The sequence below is a fragment of the Cydia splendana genome, chromosome 1 (genome assembly GCF_910591565.1).
Source record: "Cydia splendana chromosome 1, ilCydSple1.2, whole genome shotgun sequence".
Taxonomy (NCBI): domain Eukaryota; kingdom Metazoa; phylum Arthropoda; class Insecta; order Lepidoptera; family Tortricidae; genus Cydia; species Cydia splendana.
The window spans coordinates 17280444-17301619 of record NC_085960.1 but is presented as its reverse complement, the minus strand read 5'-3'; the positions used below and the strand labels follow the sequence as shown (position 1 = coordinate 17301619).

The 21176-nt window shown below is 36.1% G+C and overlaps 1 protein-coding gene across 1 annotated transcript in view; it reads left to right on the top strand.

Moving 5' to 3' along the window:
• LOC134795857 (DNA translocase FtsK-like) overlaps positions 1–14651 on the top strand; it is a 29174-nt gene extending 14523 nt beyond the window's left edge. Inside the window, exons 3-6 of the mRNA XM_063767791.1 lie at positions 129–252; positions 4629–4748; positions 10518–10754; positions 14256–14651. Coding sequence (XP_063623861.1) covers positions 129–252; positions 4629–4748; positions 10518–10754; positions 14256–14588 — 814 coding nt within the window. The 3' untranslated portion in view covers positions 14589–14651. The remainder of the gene's footprint in view (positions 1–128; positions 253–4628; positions 4749–10517; positions 10755–14255) is intronic.
• Positions 14652–21176: the final 6525 nt, after the last annotated feature.

The following is a 21176-nucleotide window of genomic DNA, read 5'->3' as shown; positions in this document are numbered from 1 at the left end:
AGAATTATCAAAACTTTTAGTGCAAAAATCCGGTCCCACTATTGGTCTATTAGTGAGCCTCCATGTCTCGGCACTAAAACTAGAAGAAAATAATCTGTTGGTAAACATATTATAATTTATACTTACAGGCACAATGAGGACGGGTCGTACACATACGGGTACGAAGCTGCCGACGGCTCTTTCAAGATCGAGACCAAAGCCCAAAACGGTGAGGTCAAGGGCAAATACGGATACAAGGATGATACTGGCAAGGTAAATTATTAAGTTAAAGTAACATCTATACTTAATAGCAGTGATTGAGACCTACGTTGCACGGCTCACATAAGCAAATGTTCGGTCTGCCTATACTCTGTATCTTTGGGTATTTAAATAAAAGTAAATCTTCCCTCAAATGGCTCCTTAAGCCAGTTGAGGGTAGATTAAAACATTACATGATCAAATAATGTAGGTTAAAGTAAGGTCGTTCAGTGACTGATCCACGCGGTTTTGTATTTGGTTGGTTAACCAATAAATGTTACTACCCGAAAATGTACAAATTGTTTTTTTTACTTTTTTTTTAGATTTATATAGATCTGCTGCAATATCATCACGATGACGGCAGTTAAAGTAGCAAGACAAGAACGTAATTAATGCCTGAGTGTCAAGTGTCAAGAGGGCGCTGTTATTCTCATTGTATAGGGTGACAGTTCAGTTTAGTATGAACAAATTAGTTCCAGTGAAATTCCGCAACATGGCGCGTGATTATCTGGTCAGGCTTTAAGTAGAATTGTCAATGAAGGACAAAAAAGGAATTTTATTGTAATTTGTCCTGACAGCGCACCGGCCCTAGTAGAGAGTAGAGGTAAAATTAAATACATATCAGGATTAGACCTAGTAATTTTAGATTTACTTATGTATTAATTTTTACTGCATATTTTTAATTAGGTACCGTAAAATGGGGTGAGTAGGGTTCGCGGGGAGAGTTGGGTTATGAATGGGGAGAGAAGAGTTGAAAAGGGGGTGAGATGGGTTTTTAAGTGCTACAAAAATAATGTATTCCAATTTAAAATGGAGCTACTCATGATAAAAAAAATCGATCCAACAATCTTAAAAAATCACCTTTGTATGAAAACCCAACTCACCCCAAATACGAGGGACTACGGGGTGAGGTGGGTTTTCCTGTTTATCGTCAAAGTTAATACTAGAGGAGATATAGCCTTTGGGGTCAAAATAATTCCCACAAAGACGGAGTTTGATGTTTTAGTACTTTGTGTGTATCTTTTTGACATACTAAAAATATATCAAAATATATGCGTGCAAAACGCATTAATTGACATTTGAAATTTGAAAAATAAAAAAATATGTTAAAAATCGTGTGTGGTATCAACTTACAGGAAATTACACGCTAAAACAGGTTGTGAGGTTGATTTTACAACATAAAAATAAAAAACAAAGTGGTGGCTGAATAAATGAATTTTTTTTCAGCGTTGAACATTATTTCCTACATTGAAAACGAAACTAAACTATTATAGTTTTACACAACAAATACATTTTGTAAAAGAAAATAATATTTAGTCATATTTTTGTAAAAATCGATTTCCTCTGGCAAATCATATTACTTTTTGCAACTGGGTTTTTTAACCTAATTAGAGCCCGCTGAATCCGAATTTGCCGGTTGCTTGATCGAATTATTGACACGAAGTGAGATATTTGATATTAAAGGTCCCTTTTTTAGTTTTTCGTAAATAACTCTTAAACGGTGGCGCATAGCAAAAAAATTTCTATACATAAGTAATCTGCATAAAATTGCCCACAAGAAAGATTCTGTATAATTTTTAGCTAGGATCAATATTCAAAAAGATATTAACGCGGGAAAGTTAAGGCTGCTATTTAACTGATCACCAGATTTAGTAAAATTTAATACCAAAAAAATCTATTTTACCACCCTAAAATCATGAATGATCACCAAAATTATAACACCATTTTAATGTGAAATGATTACCAATTTTATTACATTTTACTATCCTTTTAAAGGAAATGACACCAAACTAATCATTATTAACCCAAAAATAGTCAATGATTACCAAATTTCAAACCCCATTTTAATGCGAAATGATAACCAAATGTTTACATCTTGCTATCCTATTAAAGAAAATGACACCAAAATAATCATTGTAAACCCAAAAATAGTAAATGACCACCAAAATTAGAACTCCATTTTAATGTAAAATGATAACCAAATTTTTAATTCTTGCTATCCTATTAAAGCAAATGGCTCCAAAATAATTATTGTAAACGCAAAAATAGTAAATGATCACAAAAATTGTAACCACATTTTAATAAAAAATGTGCAAACATTTAATATATCGTTATCCTATTAAATTAATTAATCCACATCGTCACCTTTTTCTAGTAGCATTTTATTTCTGTAACAGTCGCAGTTCTAACCTAACCTAACCCACTTTTCTAGTAGCATTTTGTTTCTGTAAGGGTCGCAGTTCAAACCTAACCTAACCCACTTTTCTAGTAGCATTTCTTTTCTGCAAGGGTCGCAGTTCAAACCTAACCTAACCCACTTTTCTAGTAGCATTTCGTTTCTGTATGGGTCGCAATTCAAACCTAACCTAACCCACTTTTCTAGTAGCATTTCTTTTCTGTAAGGGTCGCAGTTCAAACCTAACCTAACTCACTTTTCTAGTAGCGTTTCGTATCTGTATGGGTAGCAGTTGAAACTTAACCTAACCTACTTTTCTAGTACCATTTCGTTTCTGTAAGGGTCGCAGTGCTAACCTAACCTAACCCACGTAACTGATAGCAGTTTAACTTACTTTTCTAGTAGCATAACGAAATGCTACTAGAAAAGTAGATTAGGTTAGTTAGGTATGCGGTGCGGGCTACGGGGGGTTGAGCGGGAGGGGCTAGTAATTTTGGCATTAGTTTACTTTATTTGGTAATATGTATACATTTTTTGGTAATCATAGTGGTTTATTTAGGTGAAAATATCGCATTAATTTGGCCTTCAAGATTTGGTGATCATTAATGATTTTTGGTGATCATTCAATATATTTGGTATTTGAATACAATTTGAAGTGCAGTCGTAATTAAAGTGGTGGTACTTTTGTATTTTTAGGCCTTATTTTTTTGGTGTTCAGTAATTTTTTTTGGTAAGCATGATTTTTTTATTTAGGGTACCAAAGTATTTTTTGGTGGTCATTATATTTGTAGCCGAAAGTTAATTATAAACACTTCTAAGCTCCCTTTTTTTAGTTTTTCGGGCCAATATAAAAAAATGTTGTTGAACGTTAATAATCTACACAAAATTTTCTACAAAAAAGATTCAGCACACTTTTCGCAGGGATCAATATTTAAAAAGATAATAAAGAGGGAAAGTTAATTATAATAAATTCTAAGGTTCCTTGTTTTTATTTTTTCGTTAATAATTTGAAAAGTATGACTCAAAACGGAACCCTTATAGGATCACTCGTGCGTCTGTCTGTCTGTCTGTCTGTCCGTCTGTCACAGCCCATTTTCTTCAAAAGTACTGGACCAATTAAGTTGAAATTTGGTACACATATATAAATTCGTGACCCAAAGACGGACTTTTATACGTAAACAAAGGAATTTTAAACATGGAGGCCACTTTTTAGCCAGGGGGGTAAATGAGAAAATTAAAAAATTATGTTTTTCAAACTATATCTTGTTACATATCAAATGAAAGAGCTCATTTTGAGAATCTCAAACATATTTTTTTGTAATTTTAAAACAAATAGTTAAGAAGTAATTTAATAAAATAGCTAATATCCCCCCCCCCCCCCCCTTTATATCCGAAACTACTGGGTCTAAAATTTTGAAAAAAATATACAAAATAGTTCTTTACCTATAGATGACAGGAAAACCTATTAGAAATATACAGTCAAGCGTGAGTCGGACTAATTACTTAGTTTTTGATCCGACCCCTACGGGTTTTTTAAAGGCAATTTACTCGCGTTTCACATATAAAAAATACATTGTTAAAAATTTAGTAATGTACGGAACCCTTGGAGCGCGAGTCCGACTCGCGCTTGACCGGTTATTTTTATTATTATTAGAAATCAACTTTTTTCACCTTTTTTACTATTTAATTTCCTGTAATTTGATACTACACACGATATATAACATCTTTATTTAATTTACGAATTTTTATTTAAAATTTTTGGTGGTCAAAAAAACGACTTTTGCATACATATATTTTGATATATTTTTAGTATGTCAAAAAGGTACAAACAATCTAACAACAACACTAAAATAATCAAAACCCGTCTTTGTGGGAATTATTTTGACCCTCACCTACAAATTTTCATACAACTCCTCTACTAGTCCGGAACACTTATTATATACACCATTCAGTTTGCATATGTAAAGATAAAATGTTATCGAGGTTTGAATGTCAGTTTTGCGCCTACTCACCCCATTTTACGGTACATATAGGTTATTGCATACTTTGATTTTGTAAATATCAGACAACTTTTGTGAGGTATTACTTTACGTTTCAAAATTCTATGAAAATTGCACATCCTACCTAATGTTTAAATTATTTAGTCTGTTTAAAAAAAAGTCTAATTCAATTTTGCCACTGCAACGAAAATAATTTGTTTTCTCTCTGATTCCAGCTGCGGGTGATCGAGTACGGCGCAAACAAGTATGGATTCCAGCCCTCGGGAGAGGGCATCACCGTGGCGCCACCCACACTTGTTGATGAGTCTACTCGTGATCGGCCACCGAAATCACAGGTACTACTGATTCAGCAGTCTTGATAGAGTAGGTACGACCAGTCAGAAAGTCAGAAAGGACATTACGGTGACGTTACCCACCCTTCTTGATAAGTTTACTTGCGAATTGGGATCGACCACCGAAGTCACAGATACTAACTAACTGACACGATTTTCAATAATGCCCGCACCAAATATCGCCTGCTTTCTTATATATTTAAATATGTGCCAGGTGCACCGTAGAGCATAGGCCAGGAATGGGGGTCACTCATGAAACTCATGTAGACACACAACTGTGGTACAAAACCATCAGAGCGGAATCTCAATTAAAGAAATATTACAAACTAAATATGTACCCAGAAGTGTCTTCCGTATGGAGCTCTTACTTGTTATTTTTTACTATTGGATGATGTTCCGCTCCCGTACAAGTTTGGCCCAACACTCGCTAAACATGGGTGGTATATTGTTAGGCTCCAAACATGAAATGAAAGTCCCGATAGTTATTAGAAATTCACGGACACTTCACAGAACATTATAAAAGCGGAATTTCTCTACGATTTTGAGGTTAGGAATTCTGCCTTGTATCGGGCCATGTTAAATATTATTATGCCTTATTACAAGGAAATAAGGTGCCGTAAATAGTGTCAAACATATCGATGATATTGGGCGTTTAAAGGCTGTCAAGGAACAAAAATCGAATGAGTTGGTATTAGGTTAATATATTTTTTTAATAAAATAATATATTTAATACGACTTCCGTAAATGAATAAGACATAGCATGCGAACCGGAATAGACTATAATAACTAGAGCTGTTTTATAGTGAAAATTGTTATAGCATCAAATGTAAAACCAATCACTTAAGTAAACATATTTACTTCAATTCCAGAGAGAGAAGAAATACAGTAACAATCACAGGATTGAATTCTAACGATAACTGAATTCGATAAGTAACTCATTACAAAAAAGAATGTTTCAAAAACAAATGTTTGCCTAAAAGGCACTTAATAATTTTTAACGTATCTTATGCTTCGTGGTCCCTGTGTGAGGGGTCAAATCGCCTCAATATGGAGACTAATGGAGATCCAACTGCTATAGTTCTTTCCGATTTCGTCGCTCTAACTGGTGTTAGCCAATATAACAATTGTTCTAATATAAATGGACGTGTGTTGGATCTAGTAATGGCCAATGTACATTGCACGGTTGGTGCCTGCTCGTCACCGCTTACGCAAGTGGATCCGCAGCACAAAGCGTTGAATATTTCACTAGCCCTAAACTTAATGAGTTATTTGCCGCGCTTATTGCCCAATCAATGTACTAGACCGATTTTTTATCGCGGCAACTATGACCTTATCCGCAAGGAATTATCTGAGACCGATTGGTCGTGTATGAATAACATGAATGTTGAGGATTCAGTTACGTATTTTTATTTGGTTCTTAGAACACTTATTCTCAGTCATGTTCCACATAAAAGCGTTAATAGTAATGCTGGATACCCTCCTTGGTTTTCTCGTGCACTAATAAAAGTTCGCAAACAAAAACTATCAGTCCATAAAAGGTGGAAAATATATGGTAATCCCCTTGATAGGGCGGAGTTTACTTTATTGAGAAAAAGAGAACACAAATTAGCCTCCGAATGCTATAATAATTTTATTTCGTTGGCTGAGGATAGAATACACAGTGATCCTACTTACTTTTGGTCGTTTATGAAGTCAAAATTCCCTAGTAATTGTGTACCCGACCAAATGTCTTACCTTGGTGAGATTTCTAAAGATGGTAACATAATTAGTAATTTTTTTAATAGATATTTTAACTCTGTCTTTGTTACTGATTCTTCTACCTTACCCGATTATTTGCATGTAGCTAATGACTCCTTGATTGATCTTAATACCGTTGAAATCTCCGAGGATTGCGTTTTTAAGTTTTTAGAGAAAGTAGATATTAAGAAGGGTAGTGGTGCCGATTTGATTCATCCCCTTTTCATTAAAATGTGCGCCCGTGACTTGACAGTGCCTTTAACTCAAATCTTTATTAAGTCCTTTGCTCATGGCCAGTTTCCCTCTTCTTGGAAAAAAGCCTTGATAACACCAATTTATAAAAGTGGTGATGCGAACCTAGTCACTAATTACAGGCCCATTAGTAAATTAAACATATTTGCTAAAATCTTTGAGAAGATCGTTTACAACAAGATTACTTCTGCTTTCTCTCAGCACATTGCCCCTAGCCAACACGGTTTTTGTCAAGGTAGCGTGGATACAAATCTCCTGACCTTTACCGATTTTATTATCAATAGGATTTCTTCTGGCTGTCAGGTGGACGTCGTGTATACTGATTTTTCGAAATGTTTTGACAAAATTAACCATAATAACTTAATCAAGAAACTCTTTGAGCTCGGTATACACGGCGACCTCCTTAGATGGATAAAGTCTTACCTGTCCAATCGCAGTCAGGCGGTTGCCTTGAAGGGTTATACTTCTTGCTTTCTTCCTATACCTTCCGGAGTACCCCAAGGATCGCATCTTGGTCCCTTACTATTTATCTTATATGTCAATGACATGGCAACCTGTTTTCGAAACTCTGAGCACCTCGTCTATGCAGATGACACAAAAATCTACAAAGCTGTGTCATCGGAAGCAGATTGCCGTGCATTACAGCATGATTTGGATAACTTTTCCCGCTATTGTTCAGATAATCATCTTTTCTTGAATAATGAAAAATGTTTCATAATCAGCTTTAATCGTAAAAATGATCCGTTAATTTTCAATTACACCTTAGCTGGGAAAAATATAGCCCGGGTATCTTCCATTAGGGACTTAGGTGTTACTTTAGACTCACAATTAAATTTTAGTTTACATATTGATAATATATGTAAGCGAGCTTATAAGAAGTTAGGGATGATTCTCAGGATCGGACAGCCCTTCAGGCGCCCCAATACTTATAAACTATTGTTCTATTCCTTTGTTAGGAGTATACTTGAATTTGGTTGTGTTGTGTGGACACCTCAGTATCAAGTTCATATTGATCGCCTGGAAAGGATCCAAAATATTTTTCTAAAATCTCTCTGTTACAGAACGGGCAATTATTTCGAACGTACTTCGTTAGCAGCGAAGCATTTTTGTGTTCCTTCCCTTTATAACCGAAGACACTATTTAGATGTAATGTTCTTATTCAAAATTCTTAATGGAATAATAAAATGTCCGAATCTCTTAGAATTAGTCACTTTCAGTTGTCCGCACCTCCCCCTACGTTCCAGATCTCTATTTCATATCAGCTTTGCTCGTAAGAATTACTCTCGGCACACTTTTTTCAGACGAGTCCCTAGTTATGTTAATAAGCATTTACATGATATTGATCCTTTTCACTCTTCCTTGTCTAGTCTCAAAATTGAACTTAAACGTAAATTGTTTTAGTTTTAAGTATTAAACATCGTTTTAAATAACAAAATGTATAAATGTAACTTTCCGATTGTCCTACCTACCAAATAGTAAAATAAATTGATGACTACTTATCCGATAATACTAAAATAGATATTGATGTTAAACCTATTTACCAATCTTCAACTTACCTACCCTCTATATAATTTCACACAATACTGATTTTGTTTGGAAGATTGGTAAATATAATTTATAGTAGTATGTAGTAATAGTAGGTATGGCTCATAATTTCAAATTTCTTTTTCTTTCTGCGGTTATTATGTATGTTAACATTATGTATTACCTACTCATTAATGAACCTCCAGGTCTGTTTCTTAAGTATGTTAAGTACACTACATTGTACTAAAAATCCATTTGCATTATGTGACTGTTTGTGTTCTAAATAAATTAAAAAAAAAAAAAAAAAAAAAATAAACTTAATTTATTTCAAAGAAGTTAGAATTCCTATTTTGTAGGTTTATCATATAGGTAATTTATAAAAAAAGTTAGATATATATTTTTCCCTTTATTTTAATGTATTTTTAAGTTTTAACCTATTTTCGTGTTATTCATATTCATACCCTGATATCAAATAAGGTTTTATTAAAAAAGTTAATCAATTTTAAAGAAGTAAAAAACGACTTCAGTGGGGAAAGCCGGTGAAAGCTAATTGTAAATTGGTGCTCTTCTAGATTTCATACAATACTATTAAATAAATATGTAATAATTAATATGAAAACACAATCCATAGCGACTCTATTCGTTCCATATTCGTTCGCTATTCATTTTTGACGTAAGTCATTTGGGTATGTTACAATTAAAGTCATTGGAATAAAAAGTTTTTACTGTATCGCAGTTCTTTTTGCAATTTTGATACTTAGTGCTTATAACAGTATGTCGTTAGTGGTATGAATGTTTTTCTTTGAAGTGAGCGTTATTAGCATCAACAGGATCATCGTAGAATAAGTATTTTGCTGCCATACTTTTTTGTTTGGCTCTGGACCAGGGGGGCGAAACTTCAAAGAGGGGTACCTTATATATGGAAACTAGCGCAGTCAGCATTATGTTTACAGCAACATTTCCTCACCTGATACTTCCATGTAAATCAACTAGATGGTGTCACCGCTTTGTCTGTGATGTCTTAAAAAACACGCATCCAGGCCATAATTGAAAAAAGAAAAAAAACTTTGTCTTTGCATTTTTATCACAAATTCCGTTTCAAGTATGAAACGTTTAATATTTTCAGTAATTTAGGTACCTCACATTTTTTAATCGTCTTAATATAATTGTATTTATATTAAAATAATATAATCGTTTTTATTAAGAACATTTAACTAAATAGTTTCGCCAAGTGCCTTACGTGAAAGGAAACGTTAAAACAAAGAACATAGTAACCGTCAAACTATAAAAGTCAAACAGAAGATTCAAATTTTTTGTAATTTTAATTAATAATTTATAGTATAATCACTATAAATTGATGAAAATGAGTGCGCCTGGGAGAAAGAAACGTTATTGCCTTTTCGGCTGTGCGAATTAAAACAACATGACTCCAAAACGCATCAATGCTTCGTGGCTCGTGCTAGCTAGTCAAATTTAAGTCCAAGTTTTAATAGTGGATTTGTATTATTTCGAACTAATTTATTATAATAAGTGGAACCCTTAGAAAATATTTTTTTGGTTTGTTACGCATGTAAGTAATGAAAAATAAATGATATTTTTACACATCGTGTTTTTACTTTTGCGACTAAAATATTCTTTGGTATGAACATTTATAAAATACTGGTCTAGGTAGTAAATCGTCACTGAATGAATATGTATTATAGTACATAATATATTGGCGCCTTTTTCCTTGACCGTGTACAGTGCACTACAATGAGGTGTATTCATTTTTCACGTGATTGCTTTGCAAGAAGGTGAAAGAATGGAACCCTCATTGTAGTTCACTGTTTACGGTCAAGGAAAAAGGCGCCATAGTCTTTATTACTACTATGCATGTGTGCCACGCACACATACGTAAAGGTTTGTGACAAAAATCCGCTAGGAGCGTTAGTGTCGACGTATTTTGACATTTACTCGCGAGTTGGCTCTCTTTTACTATACATATATTATTATACTCTTTGCTCTGGACGTCCATTTATGAAATGTCATTGATTCTATGTAATATATGTGTTGATTTGGTTTAATTACTCTTTAACTTATTTTCTTTACTAAGAAGTGTCCGTTGAAATCTAATATATGTATGAGATTGTAAGAAATATGATTAAATTTATCGTATATATAGCATGCTTATCGAATCGTAGGCCAAATTCGGCATGATCCTTTTACTAAGTTGTAAAAAACTTGTAAAAATCCTAATTTAATTTAACATTATTATTCCAGGGCGACCGCGCTCCCGCGCAGTCTATAGACTACGACTACGAAGAGCCCGCGCCCGCCCCGCGGCCCGCACCGCGCCCCGCGCCGCGCCCGCAGCCTGCCTACCGCGCGCCCCAGCAACAGCAGTACAGACCAGAGCCGCCTCAGCAGCAGTACAGACCGGAGTCGCAACAGCAACAGTACAGGCCAGAGCCTCAGCAACAGTACAGGCCGCAGCAGTCTGCGCCCACACCACCAAAAGTAAGCTTAATTAATGTGTTATTGGTGTAGTAGCCGCATTAGTCAGTTGTGTCAATGGCCATAGACAAAGAAGATGTTGTGTTAAGACGAAATGGGAGGACCGCTTCTCCATACAAACGTAGTCCCCATTTTCCTCTCTGGATATTACAATTATTAAATCACATATCGGTACGAATCAGGAGCTTTTAAAAATTTGTATGCAATTTTTTTTTCACCCCTAACTTTTATTATAACCAAAAAATTTTAAAAAGTCAAACGAAAAGGCATAGCTATAGTTACCTAGTAAATAAATTACGTAGATATATTTCCCATAAAGTCAAGACCCAGGAGGGAAAATGGGGACTACATTTGTTTGAAGAAGCGTTCGGCCCCTATCTTCTTAAATAGATTAAATATTTTACTTTTCAATCAATTTTAAAAACAACGCTTTACGTTTTAACCGAAGGAAAGCGAAGGTCTCCGTTTCAGATTGGGCGAAAATTCTTTCGTATGTCTGGACTCTGGATGTTCTCGTCTATAGGTCGCATTTTTTAGCTGATTCTAGTGAAATTTGGTGAGCAGGTTTACTCGATATCCATTAAGGCCTGTTTTTATTAGGGCGAGCGAAGCGAGCCCTATCACTATTCGACAAACTATGCATTCTTGTGGTACACTTTACGGAAAAACTACTGCACTTATAGGTTTGAAATTTAACATAGTAATTTAAATTCATATCTAGATGTGTTATCAAACATAAAAATATCATTATATAAACCTAAATAAATAAAATAAAAGAATAACACTTTGTATTACTACTAGCGCCATCTGTTAGAAAAATTATGAATTAAAATTCGTGCTAATGTATTATGTGCTAACAAAGATGAATACAAAAAACTGGTCAAGTGCGAGTCGGACTCGCGTTTTAAGGGTTCCGTACATCACACAATTTTTAACATTTTTTTTTGTACGTGAAACGACGTGAGTTAAACGTCTTGAAAAACCCGAATTGGTCAGATCAAAAACCAGATGTAACATGAAGTGTTACGGAGCGGTGGCTTATATCTCTGCAACTATGCAAAGTAGCTTGGATAGGAAGATTACATCCCGAACAATAGTACCTACAACTGTCCAAATGCGAAGACTGAAGGCCGAGCTCCGCGTAGAGCTGAAAGCTCGGAGCGTCCGACGGGTACGCACTTCCCACAACTTCCGCAAGTGTTTTAAAAGCGAAGGCCGAAGAGATATGTATAAAATAGTGCTTTTTTAAACACGTAACAATAGTAACCTAATCAATCAGTAGTACAAGTACCATTACGGCTGGGTGCCAGATACAGCCTAGTCGCATTTTTTGTCTTCAGTCCGACTTACGCTTGATCATAAAGGCACGCCTCATCGGAACGCTTCGGGGCTTCGTTCTCATGCGGCTATCGGCCTAGTGCCTTCGCAATAGCTGTCTACACCACGTTTCACGTGGGCCATTGCGGCTGTGTCCCTAAAAAAGCCTAATCGTATTTTTGTTCTTAAATCTGACTCACGCTTGACTCTAGATTTTTAATAGGTTTTCCTGTCATCTTTAGGTAAAGAACTATTTTGTGTATTCTTTTCAAAATTTTAGACCCTGTAGTTTTGGAGATAGAGGGGGGCTAATGGTCATTTTTTATCTATTTTCTTGAATAACTTCTAAACTTTTCATTCTAAATTTATAATAAATTTATAATATATTTGAGATTCTCACAATGAGCCCTTTCGTTTGATATATAACACGATATAGTTTGCAAAAATTTGTTTTATAATTTTCTCATTTACCCCCCAAAACTATGTTTAAAATTCATTTGTTGACGTTACATGCCCGTCTTTGGGTCACGGACTTACATATGTGTACCAAATTTCAACTTAATTGGTCCAGTAGTTTCGGAGCAAATAGGCTGTGACAGACGGACAGACAGACGCACGAGTGATCCTATAAGGGTTCCGTTTTTTCCTTTTGAGGTACGGAACCCTAAAAAGGGTTAAAATTTTTGATTCTGACCCATCTCGCTTCGGTCAGTTTGATTCCCAATTTAGCAATTAAGTGAATACTGGAACATTCAATCTTGCTGTATATTCACTGCGGAGGTCAATTTACTCGTATGTTCTGTTCTGTGACGCCGATGACCTGATCAGTCTTGTGTTAGCAAACTTAAATCGGGTATTTTCAGTTCGAGAAACAGTTTTAGTGTTACTATTGCTTGAAACTGCAAAAATTATAAATAAAGATAAGCATATTAGGCCGTCTGTATCGGCCCTAAATCATCAAATTGTTAATACAACCCGACTGCAACTTGTATGGAAGCTGCACGCCGACTGCACGCCAATTGCAACGTCGGCGTGCAGTTCAACAAAATGACCCAGAACCCTGGCAGTACCTAGCAGAACTCAGGTTTGGTGCAACATAGGCAAACGCTGTTTTGGTCATCCGACTCGTTTTTATGAGCACTTGGGAGATGCCCAAAATAGAGCTGTAGCTGAACCCTGCTGGCAGTATGTAGTGGAACTCAGGTTTGTTGCAATATAGGCACACGATGTTTTGGTCATCTCACTCGTCTTGATGAGCACTTAGGAGAGTACTACCTTAGATAGAGCTGATGCTGAACCCTGGCAGTACCTAGTGGAGCTCGGGATTGGTGCAACATAGACACACGCTGTTTTGGACATCCGACTCATGATGATCACTTGGTAGAGTAGTACCCAAGGTGATGCTGAACTCTGGCAGTACCTAGTGGAGCTCGGGTTTTATACAATATAGGCACACGCTTTTTTGGTCATCCGACTCGTCTTTTTGAGCACTTAGGAGATACTCACGATAGAGCTGTTGTAGCTGAACCCTGGCAATATTTAGTGGAACTCAAGTTTGTTGCAACATAGGCACACGCTGTTTTGGTCATCTCACTCTTCTTGATGAGCACTTAAGAGAGCAAATTATACGTAAGTTTATATGTGGAGCAGCATGATTACCGTTAATAAGTGTCCAGACGGGATAGTTTTACACTCAATTGTGTGGTGTGGACGCATAAATAAATTCAAGGACCCAACATTATTTAGGAAAGCCAGTTAGCTTCCTTACAAAAAGTACTGGGCGACCGTGTAGGATGTAATAAGCGCTTATGAAATTGTATATTACGTGTGGATGATATTGGCAATTTGATTTTGTCGTCTGGACACGTTTATAATGGACAAAGTAATAGCTGTAACAGACAGGCGTAGGTACCGGACAGCGACCGGGGTTCAATTAGTAGGTATATTTCTTTCTTGCTCTCACTTATAGCTGCGTCCTTAACGGACTTATTACGTACCCATTCGATCGAACATGGAACAAGCCTCGGACTGGATCAAAGTCGCGGTCCGGTACGTTTAGGTAGAAAAACTCCGCGAGCCCTTACAAAGCTCTGCTTTTTGCTAGTAAATATTAATATGTGAAGATAAAAATGGTAATTTTACTGTCTCCTGATTCAATCTAATTTAGCAAATATTTGTTAATTTCAGCCCGCATTCTTCGCCGGCGCGGCCCCCACCCCAATCGACCGCGACAGCTTCTTCAACCCCGCCCCGCAGCAGCAACCCCAGCGCCCGCAGCCCCAGAGGCAGCCGGACTTCCGACCAGCTCCCCAGTTCCAGTCCTTCGCTCCCAAGCCCCAGGTCGAGTACTCCCAAAACTTCGCGCCAGCGCCCGCTGAGCCCAGGTACCAACAGAACCAGTTCCAACAGTCAAGGAGTCAAAGCCAACCCTTCTCCATGCTGGATCAGCTCCTTAAAGAATACGCTTTGCCACAGGGAGGCGCTGCCCCCCTCCACGATATCACCTTCGGATCCTATTAGGCTAAGATAATTTTGTAAATAATAGGAAAAGTTTTGTAAAATAATATAAAAAATGGAAAATTATTCGTTTGCTTTTATTTTAACCATTTAGAAATATGTAATTCATAATTTACTTAATAGAAGTTTGACGTTTAAAATAACAATTGCACTGCTCTTTGCGTGTGCTATCAGAATCGTTGTAGACTTATCTTGGTCTAACTCTATGTGTTTAGGGTGAGTTGCTTAGCCAACGTTACAATCGCTTACGCTCCGTAACGAACGAAACGCAACTGTTTCCGTCGCACTAATATGGAAGAGTGATATTAGAGAGAGATGACTACGCTACGCCACAGAGCGTTAACGATTTGCACGTTGGCTAGGCACGTAAATGTTGTACCTAACAGCCATGGAGTAACAGGCGTCCATAAAATACGGTGATCGATTACCATCAGGCGGGCCGTATGCTTGTTTGGTTTTGTATAAGTATTAAAAACATCGAATTAATATGAAATAAAACATAAATAGGCTATATGTGACGTTATCTATGGAAGGGACCTTATTGTTGATGGCGCTTACGCCATTATTAACGATGCTCCGATATAAATACAATGCCGCGCGACGCTATTCGGCGTAAGCGCCATCGACAATAAGGTCGCTTTTCATAGATAATGCCTCATATTTTATTACAGGTTAATGATTAAGAGTATAGTGGACGACTGCTTTTTCATCTCCTGGCAAACATAGTGCCCACTTTCTTCCCTGGATACTAACATTTATTTGAAGTGAAGTGAAACTTCTTAAGCGGCGCTCGCTGTGCAATTTTTGTGATGGGGAAAAAATGCTAAACTCAGTTCGTAACAGGTGTCACGTGACCGTAAGATTCGTAAGACGTAAGACGGACACGTGACCTATGTCATTGAGTTTTTCTTTATTGATTTAAATGCCATCTAGTGAGTTTCCCTCTAACTGGTACTAATATAACTCGAGTACTAACTGCAGTGATGTGCTTAGGGGTTTCAAGTAATGCGACGAAATAACGCTAGATGGCGTTAACCTCAATTATACATAGTGCTGCAGACATTTGGCACTAGGTGGCGCTGTTATTAATATTTTGACGTAAGACGCTTCGTAAGACGGACACGTGACCAGGCGGCTTAGCACGGTCGCGTTTTTATCCCTTGTCACCATGCCTGTCACGTTCTAACAAGTATGTAAGTGCGAAAGGGACGCGCATAGTGATAGTCGATAAAAATGGAACCGTGCTGAGCCCGCTGGTCGAAAAACTGTTACAATGTCATTGAGTTTTCACTTCTGCCGGCACTCCCGGAGTGCAACCCGTTGTTTTGTTTTATAGCCTATATTGTGTCCCATTACTGGGCAACATTTACTGACATTTTTATCGTTTTAACTTTTTAGATTTTTAGATAATTATAAGATTTCGGAACGAAAAGCTCATATAAAGGTAGCCCCACTACACCGTATCATACCATGACCGTAGTAGGAACGTGTCAGGCAAAAAATATTTTTTTGTACTAAAAAGTATGAGACTATGCCCACTACCCTAACCCGTTCCGTAGGTAACCGACCATACCCGTCGCGTGCCATGCACGGACCGTAAAAAATTGTCGGCGAGGATATTTTGCTGGTGCCGAAACGCTCCGTGCACGGCACGCAACGTTGCCAGAACGGTGCGTGCAGGCGGCGATACGGTGAGCAAACGGGTTATAACCGCTTATGGTGACCATTCTAAGCGCGTTGCCATATTTCTTGCTCGCTCTTGCCAGACTGATAACTATTCGCTCGCTCTATCTGACGAGTCTTGCTCTCTCGAATAAAACGTGGATACTAAGGGGATGAAACGCGGATGCTACGGGGATAGGCGGATGCCATGGGGATGATACGCGGTTACTACGGGCACTAAACCCGTTATGTACGGATATGAAACAATGTAGACACGGTGTAGTGGGCATAGTATTCCGTATCGTGTTATATTCCGTGCCTGATACGTTCACAGCACGGTCATGGTATGATACGGTGGTACGATAGTGGGCAGAGACCTTAAATGTTTAAAAGCTCTTATAATAATTAATAAATCGAAAAAAAAATAAACGAAGGGGCATATCAAACTGCGAATATTGTGGCACTTGCGAAGGTAAATAATTACAAAAATTAACACACCAGGTGTCACAGCCTGGAACCTCATCAGGCAGCATTAGCACGCCACATATTTCACAACGGATCCTTAATAACGCACCACCATTGTTGTTTTTAGCACTAAGGCCGTGGGAGCCAGCCACTATTCCACCGGTTACACACATATTCCCAGGGGTATTGTGCAAGTATTATGCGTTGGAGATGATGTGTGTATCATGTGATACATTCTTCACTCATATTACATGCTGTGACTATGCGTATAATAAGTACTTATTGTTAGGTATTTTACAAAGCACTTATATACCTAGTAGTAGCCGTCCCATATGCCTAAGGTTAAAATTTGTATGTGTATAAAAGTGTACAATAAGCTTCCAAAACAATTAGAGACGAAGAAAAAGATACTCTATTTAACAGAAAAATAACTAAATATTTATTAGACAGCTGTTTTTACTCAGTGCAAGAGTTCTTAGATAGTTAATTATAGTAATAGTATTTAATATAGTAGTTTAGTTTAGATATCGCAACTTAAAAAAAAAAATGTAACTGTTTAAAAGATGTATATATACATGAATATAATATGATGCATGATCGTATGGTTATTAAAAAAAATGTATTAGAGATAGCCTTAAGCAATAGTTATTAAGTTAGATTTAAGTTATATTGCAGTGCCCTACAGGGTTTCATAGCTGAACCAATACAATGTACCAACCTGTATAACCTATGAAAGCAATAAATACACTGATTACTGATGCACAAGTTGCTTGAAATACAAAACATACTTGTGATATGTTTCGCCATTTCAATTGATTACCTAGTCAGTGAATAGTTGTATATTATGTATAATTACTAAACCTAACTACTGGCACTGAAGTTGCAGGCTTAAGGTAACGGGCCCCAAGTTCGTGTTAGTACGTTATTTCGTTAGTTATGTTTCTGACGCAAATAATAAGGAATTCAAATATTTTTTATTCAAATTATACATATGAAAAAAATCTGTATTATTTAATCTCTTCAATAAAATAATAACCAATATTTAAGTGATTCAACTGAGAGTAATATGACGGTCGAAACTGTCAGACGGCCACGAACAGCTGTGTTGTATGCGTGCACTTTTTTTAGGCGTAAGGTGCGCGCTCTCACTTGTTAAGCTTATATAGGAAGGATAAGCTAAACCCATTTGAATAAAAGTTTTTGGGAGTGTTTCTGTGGGTTTCTTAATAATTGATTTGATAAGAAAAAAGATATATGCATAGAAATACCTTAAAATTGCAATAAATCGACTCACGAAATAGCGGTCATTTTATTTTACGTGTGTCTCCTATTTCGTGCCACTAACGAATCAAGGGTTTTCTAGATACATTTTGAGTGCTTGTTTTTAAATATAACAACGAAGATAATTAAAAAAATAAATTAGAAAACAATTAATGTATTTCATGAAGTTTCGTATGAGCGAAATTCGGTATATGTTTTTTTCACTAGAATTCTCATAAAACGAGTTTGAATGTGACCCGAGTTTAAAAAATTAAGGTATATTCCACGTATATTCTCATATTAACTACTAGCACAATTTTATTTATAATTCAATTTATTTGATTTATTTTTGTGTATGTTTATATTTAACGTATAAAATATTTTTTTGTAATTTTCTTTTTATTTTTTTTTTATATATTTTTTTTATTTATATAGTTCGGCTTTTAATCAAGTATTAAAGTACCCATATGGTTTAAAAAGTCTTAATTCAACCATTAAAGTCGACGAGTACAAAAAACTTTAAGCTAGCTCTCAATTTAACATTTTTTTTAAATATTATTTTTAATTTGACCTTACAATTTACTCGTAAGTAGGTAAGACCGTTAAATATTTAACTTGATTATCAGCAAATTATCACCAATTACTCTAAGAAAATTTATTCCGAAACAGGGGACACGAATTCACGAACTTAGGAGCTGAGCTAAATTTGTATCACGAAATGGGAGCCAAATGAGAGGTTCACGAAAAAAATCATAAAAAAAAAGTTTCAACTAAAACCCTATAGTTTATACATTAAATTATTAACAAAGAACTAATATAACTTACTCAAATGCTTTCAAGGTATTGATATGCTTAGTAATATTTAAAAAAATATACAAACTCTCAAGAGCCTTAACCTGCCGAAACAGGGGGCCTTTACCTTACATAGGCTGCAGTTGTCATCATTAGGCGAGAGGGTCAAAACAAAACACTTCCTGGTTTGTTATCACGTTGTAGGTACCCCCCCCCCTCACTTATGACTGCGTCAAACCCTTGGGAAAATATGGACAGATTTCTTTTGAACATCAAATAATCGTAAGTCCGCGTTGTTATTAATTAATTATCTATCTAAGATGCAACATCTACAAAATTGCATATTCATTATTTTTCATACCAATAAATATTTTTAACAACCAGTATTACAAATCTATTTAGGTAACAATACCCATTGTTTAAATATTCTTACACGACACCAAGGTTAAACATCAAAACAATTAATTACCACCGGCTAAGATTTTTTAATTGCACTTGGTTATGTTTACCAGGCAGTTGTTTTGCTTTTATCTCGGTCCTAAACTAAGCACAGTTAGATTTTCTAGATTGAGGTACGTGTACAGTCAAATAGAGCCTTGGTACAATCAAAGTGGCGATATCGTTAAGTTGTACAGTCAGCATTAGTAGTATAGCGGATGAAACAACGCCCCAAAAGTATTCTGCCACCCTGAATTTCTCTTCCAAATAGACATATATCCCTACAGTTCGTGTTAAAAGATATCTTTATAAGGCCCACTTGCACCATTCACTAACCCGGGGTTAACCGGTTAAACCTGGAGTTACCATGGTTACCAGTACGATTTACCATTCGGTTAACGGTTTAACCGGTTAACCCCAGGTTAGTGGGATGGTGCAAATGGCGCGAAGTCTAATTGTTCTACACAGAGACTTATTATCTCTTATTGTAGTGCTTTTAAAGAATGGTACATAGATAGGTACCTACTTTTGCGTGCGTAGTCTGATTCGTTGCTTTTGATGCTGACTGTACTATCTTTTCAAAAATTGTTCTTCTAGAAAGTTTTTCGATACTTTTACTTGCTTAGCCTCTACCGTTCCATTCAAAGGATTCAAATAGAAAATTAACGCGTTTTTTTACAAGCCTTGTCTTTTAATTTTAAACATTTTATAAGTACATAGGTGATTTACTTGTACCACAACGAGAACAAAGTTGTCCATTTAATTCCCCCATTATCAAGCCTCCCTGCCGTGAAGGCTGCTCGATTGTGCTCCATTTCTACGACTGCACGGACCTTGGACACTGACACGCTTGGCGACACTGTTAGCTCACAACGTTTAATATACTACTACCCAAGCTTTTGGCCAACATACCTACATGATTTCGTTTTTAGGGTTCCGGATTTGAACTTTGAAGGGATATCGATTTCGTTAGCTTTTATTATGTACACAGGTCACTGTTTCTAGAGAAGCAGCTGAACATTACAGATTACTTACTTTTTTATTAATAATGTATTTCTAATTGTTTACATATATAAAACATTTTCTCGTACATTAAATGTCTTACCAAAAACTATACAGCTTTCGACTTTTTTTTGTAATTGGCAAGTGATCTTAATATTAATTACCAACTAATACTACTAATCATGAATAAGAGTATAATGGCTAACTTGTAACAAAAATATCGTGGTAAGTATTAAAAATCATAGGTATGAATGTAAAATCACGTCAAGATGTTAATAGTTCTCACAAAGAGTTGAAAACTATTTTATGGACAATGAATGGTGAATAGACTGTAATTAGGTGAAGACGCAGAAAGTATGTAATAGCACTTAAGCAGATTACGACTATGATGTCAATGGATAACCTCGTTCAGAGCCGCATTAATATCCATACTAAAATAGATTATATTACTTTACGCTAAGGTTTTAAAATAGTAAACTGGTATAGTAGTAAACTTTTTGAAGTCGACTGTATGGTTGCATAACGATTAATTTTGCCTTGAATCTTTGTAAAATTAGACTTTTTGAAGATGAAATTTGCCACAGAGTTATTATTGGATGTGTAGCAATGTTAATGCATTTTTAGTATGTCCTCACATTGTAGGCGTGTGTGACCGAGACGTTGAAACAATGGTTCCATTTAAATTTAAAATTGGACTAGTCTTATCATAAGTCTTTGTCACAACTGGGTGTTTTTTACGCCTACGAATTTGTATTGTAATGTTTTAAATTACACTTACGTTATGGTACTATGGAAGCTATGGACAATAGCACAACAGGTAAGTAAGTTGGAGGCCAATGTGGCGGCAGTAGGACATAAAAATATTGAAATTAAACACCATTTATAAGAAAAATCAATTTAGTACAAAAATTTAAAATATGTACAATAACTGAGTATTACGACCACCTTATAATTAAACTAAAGATATGTACC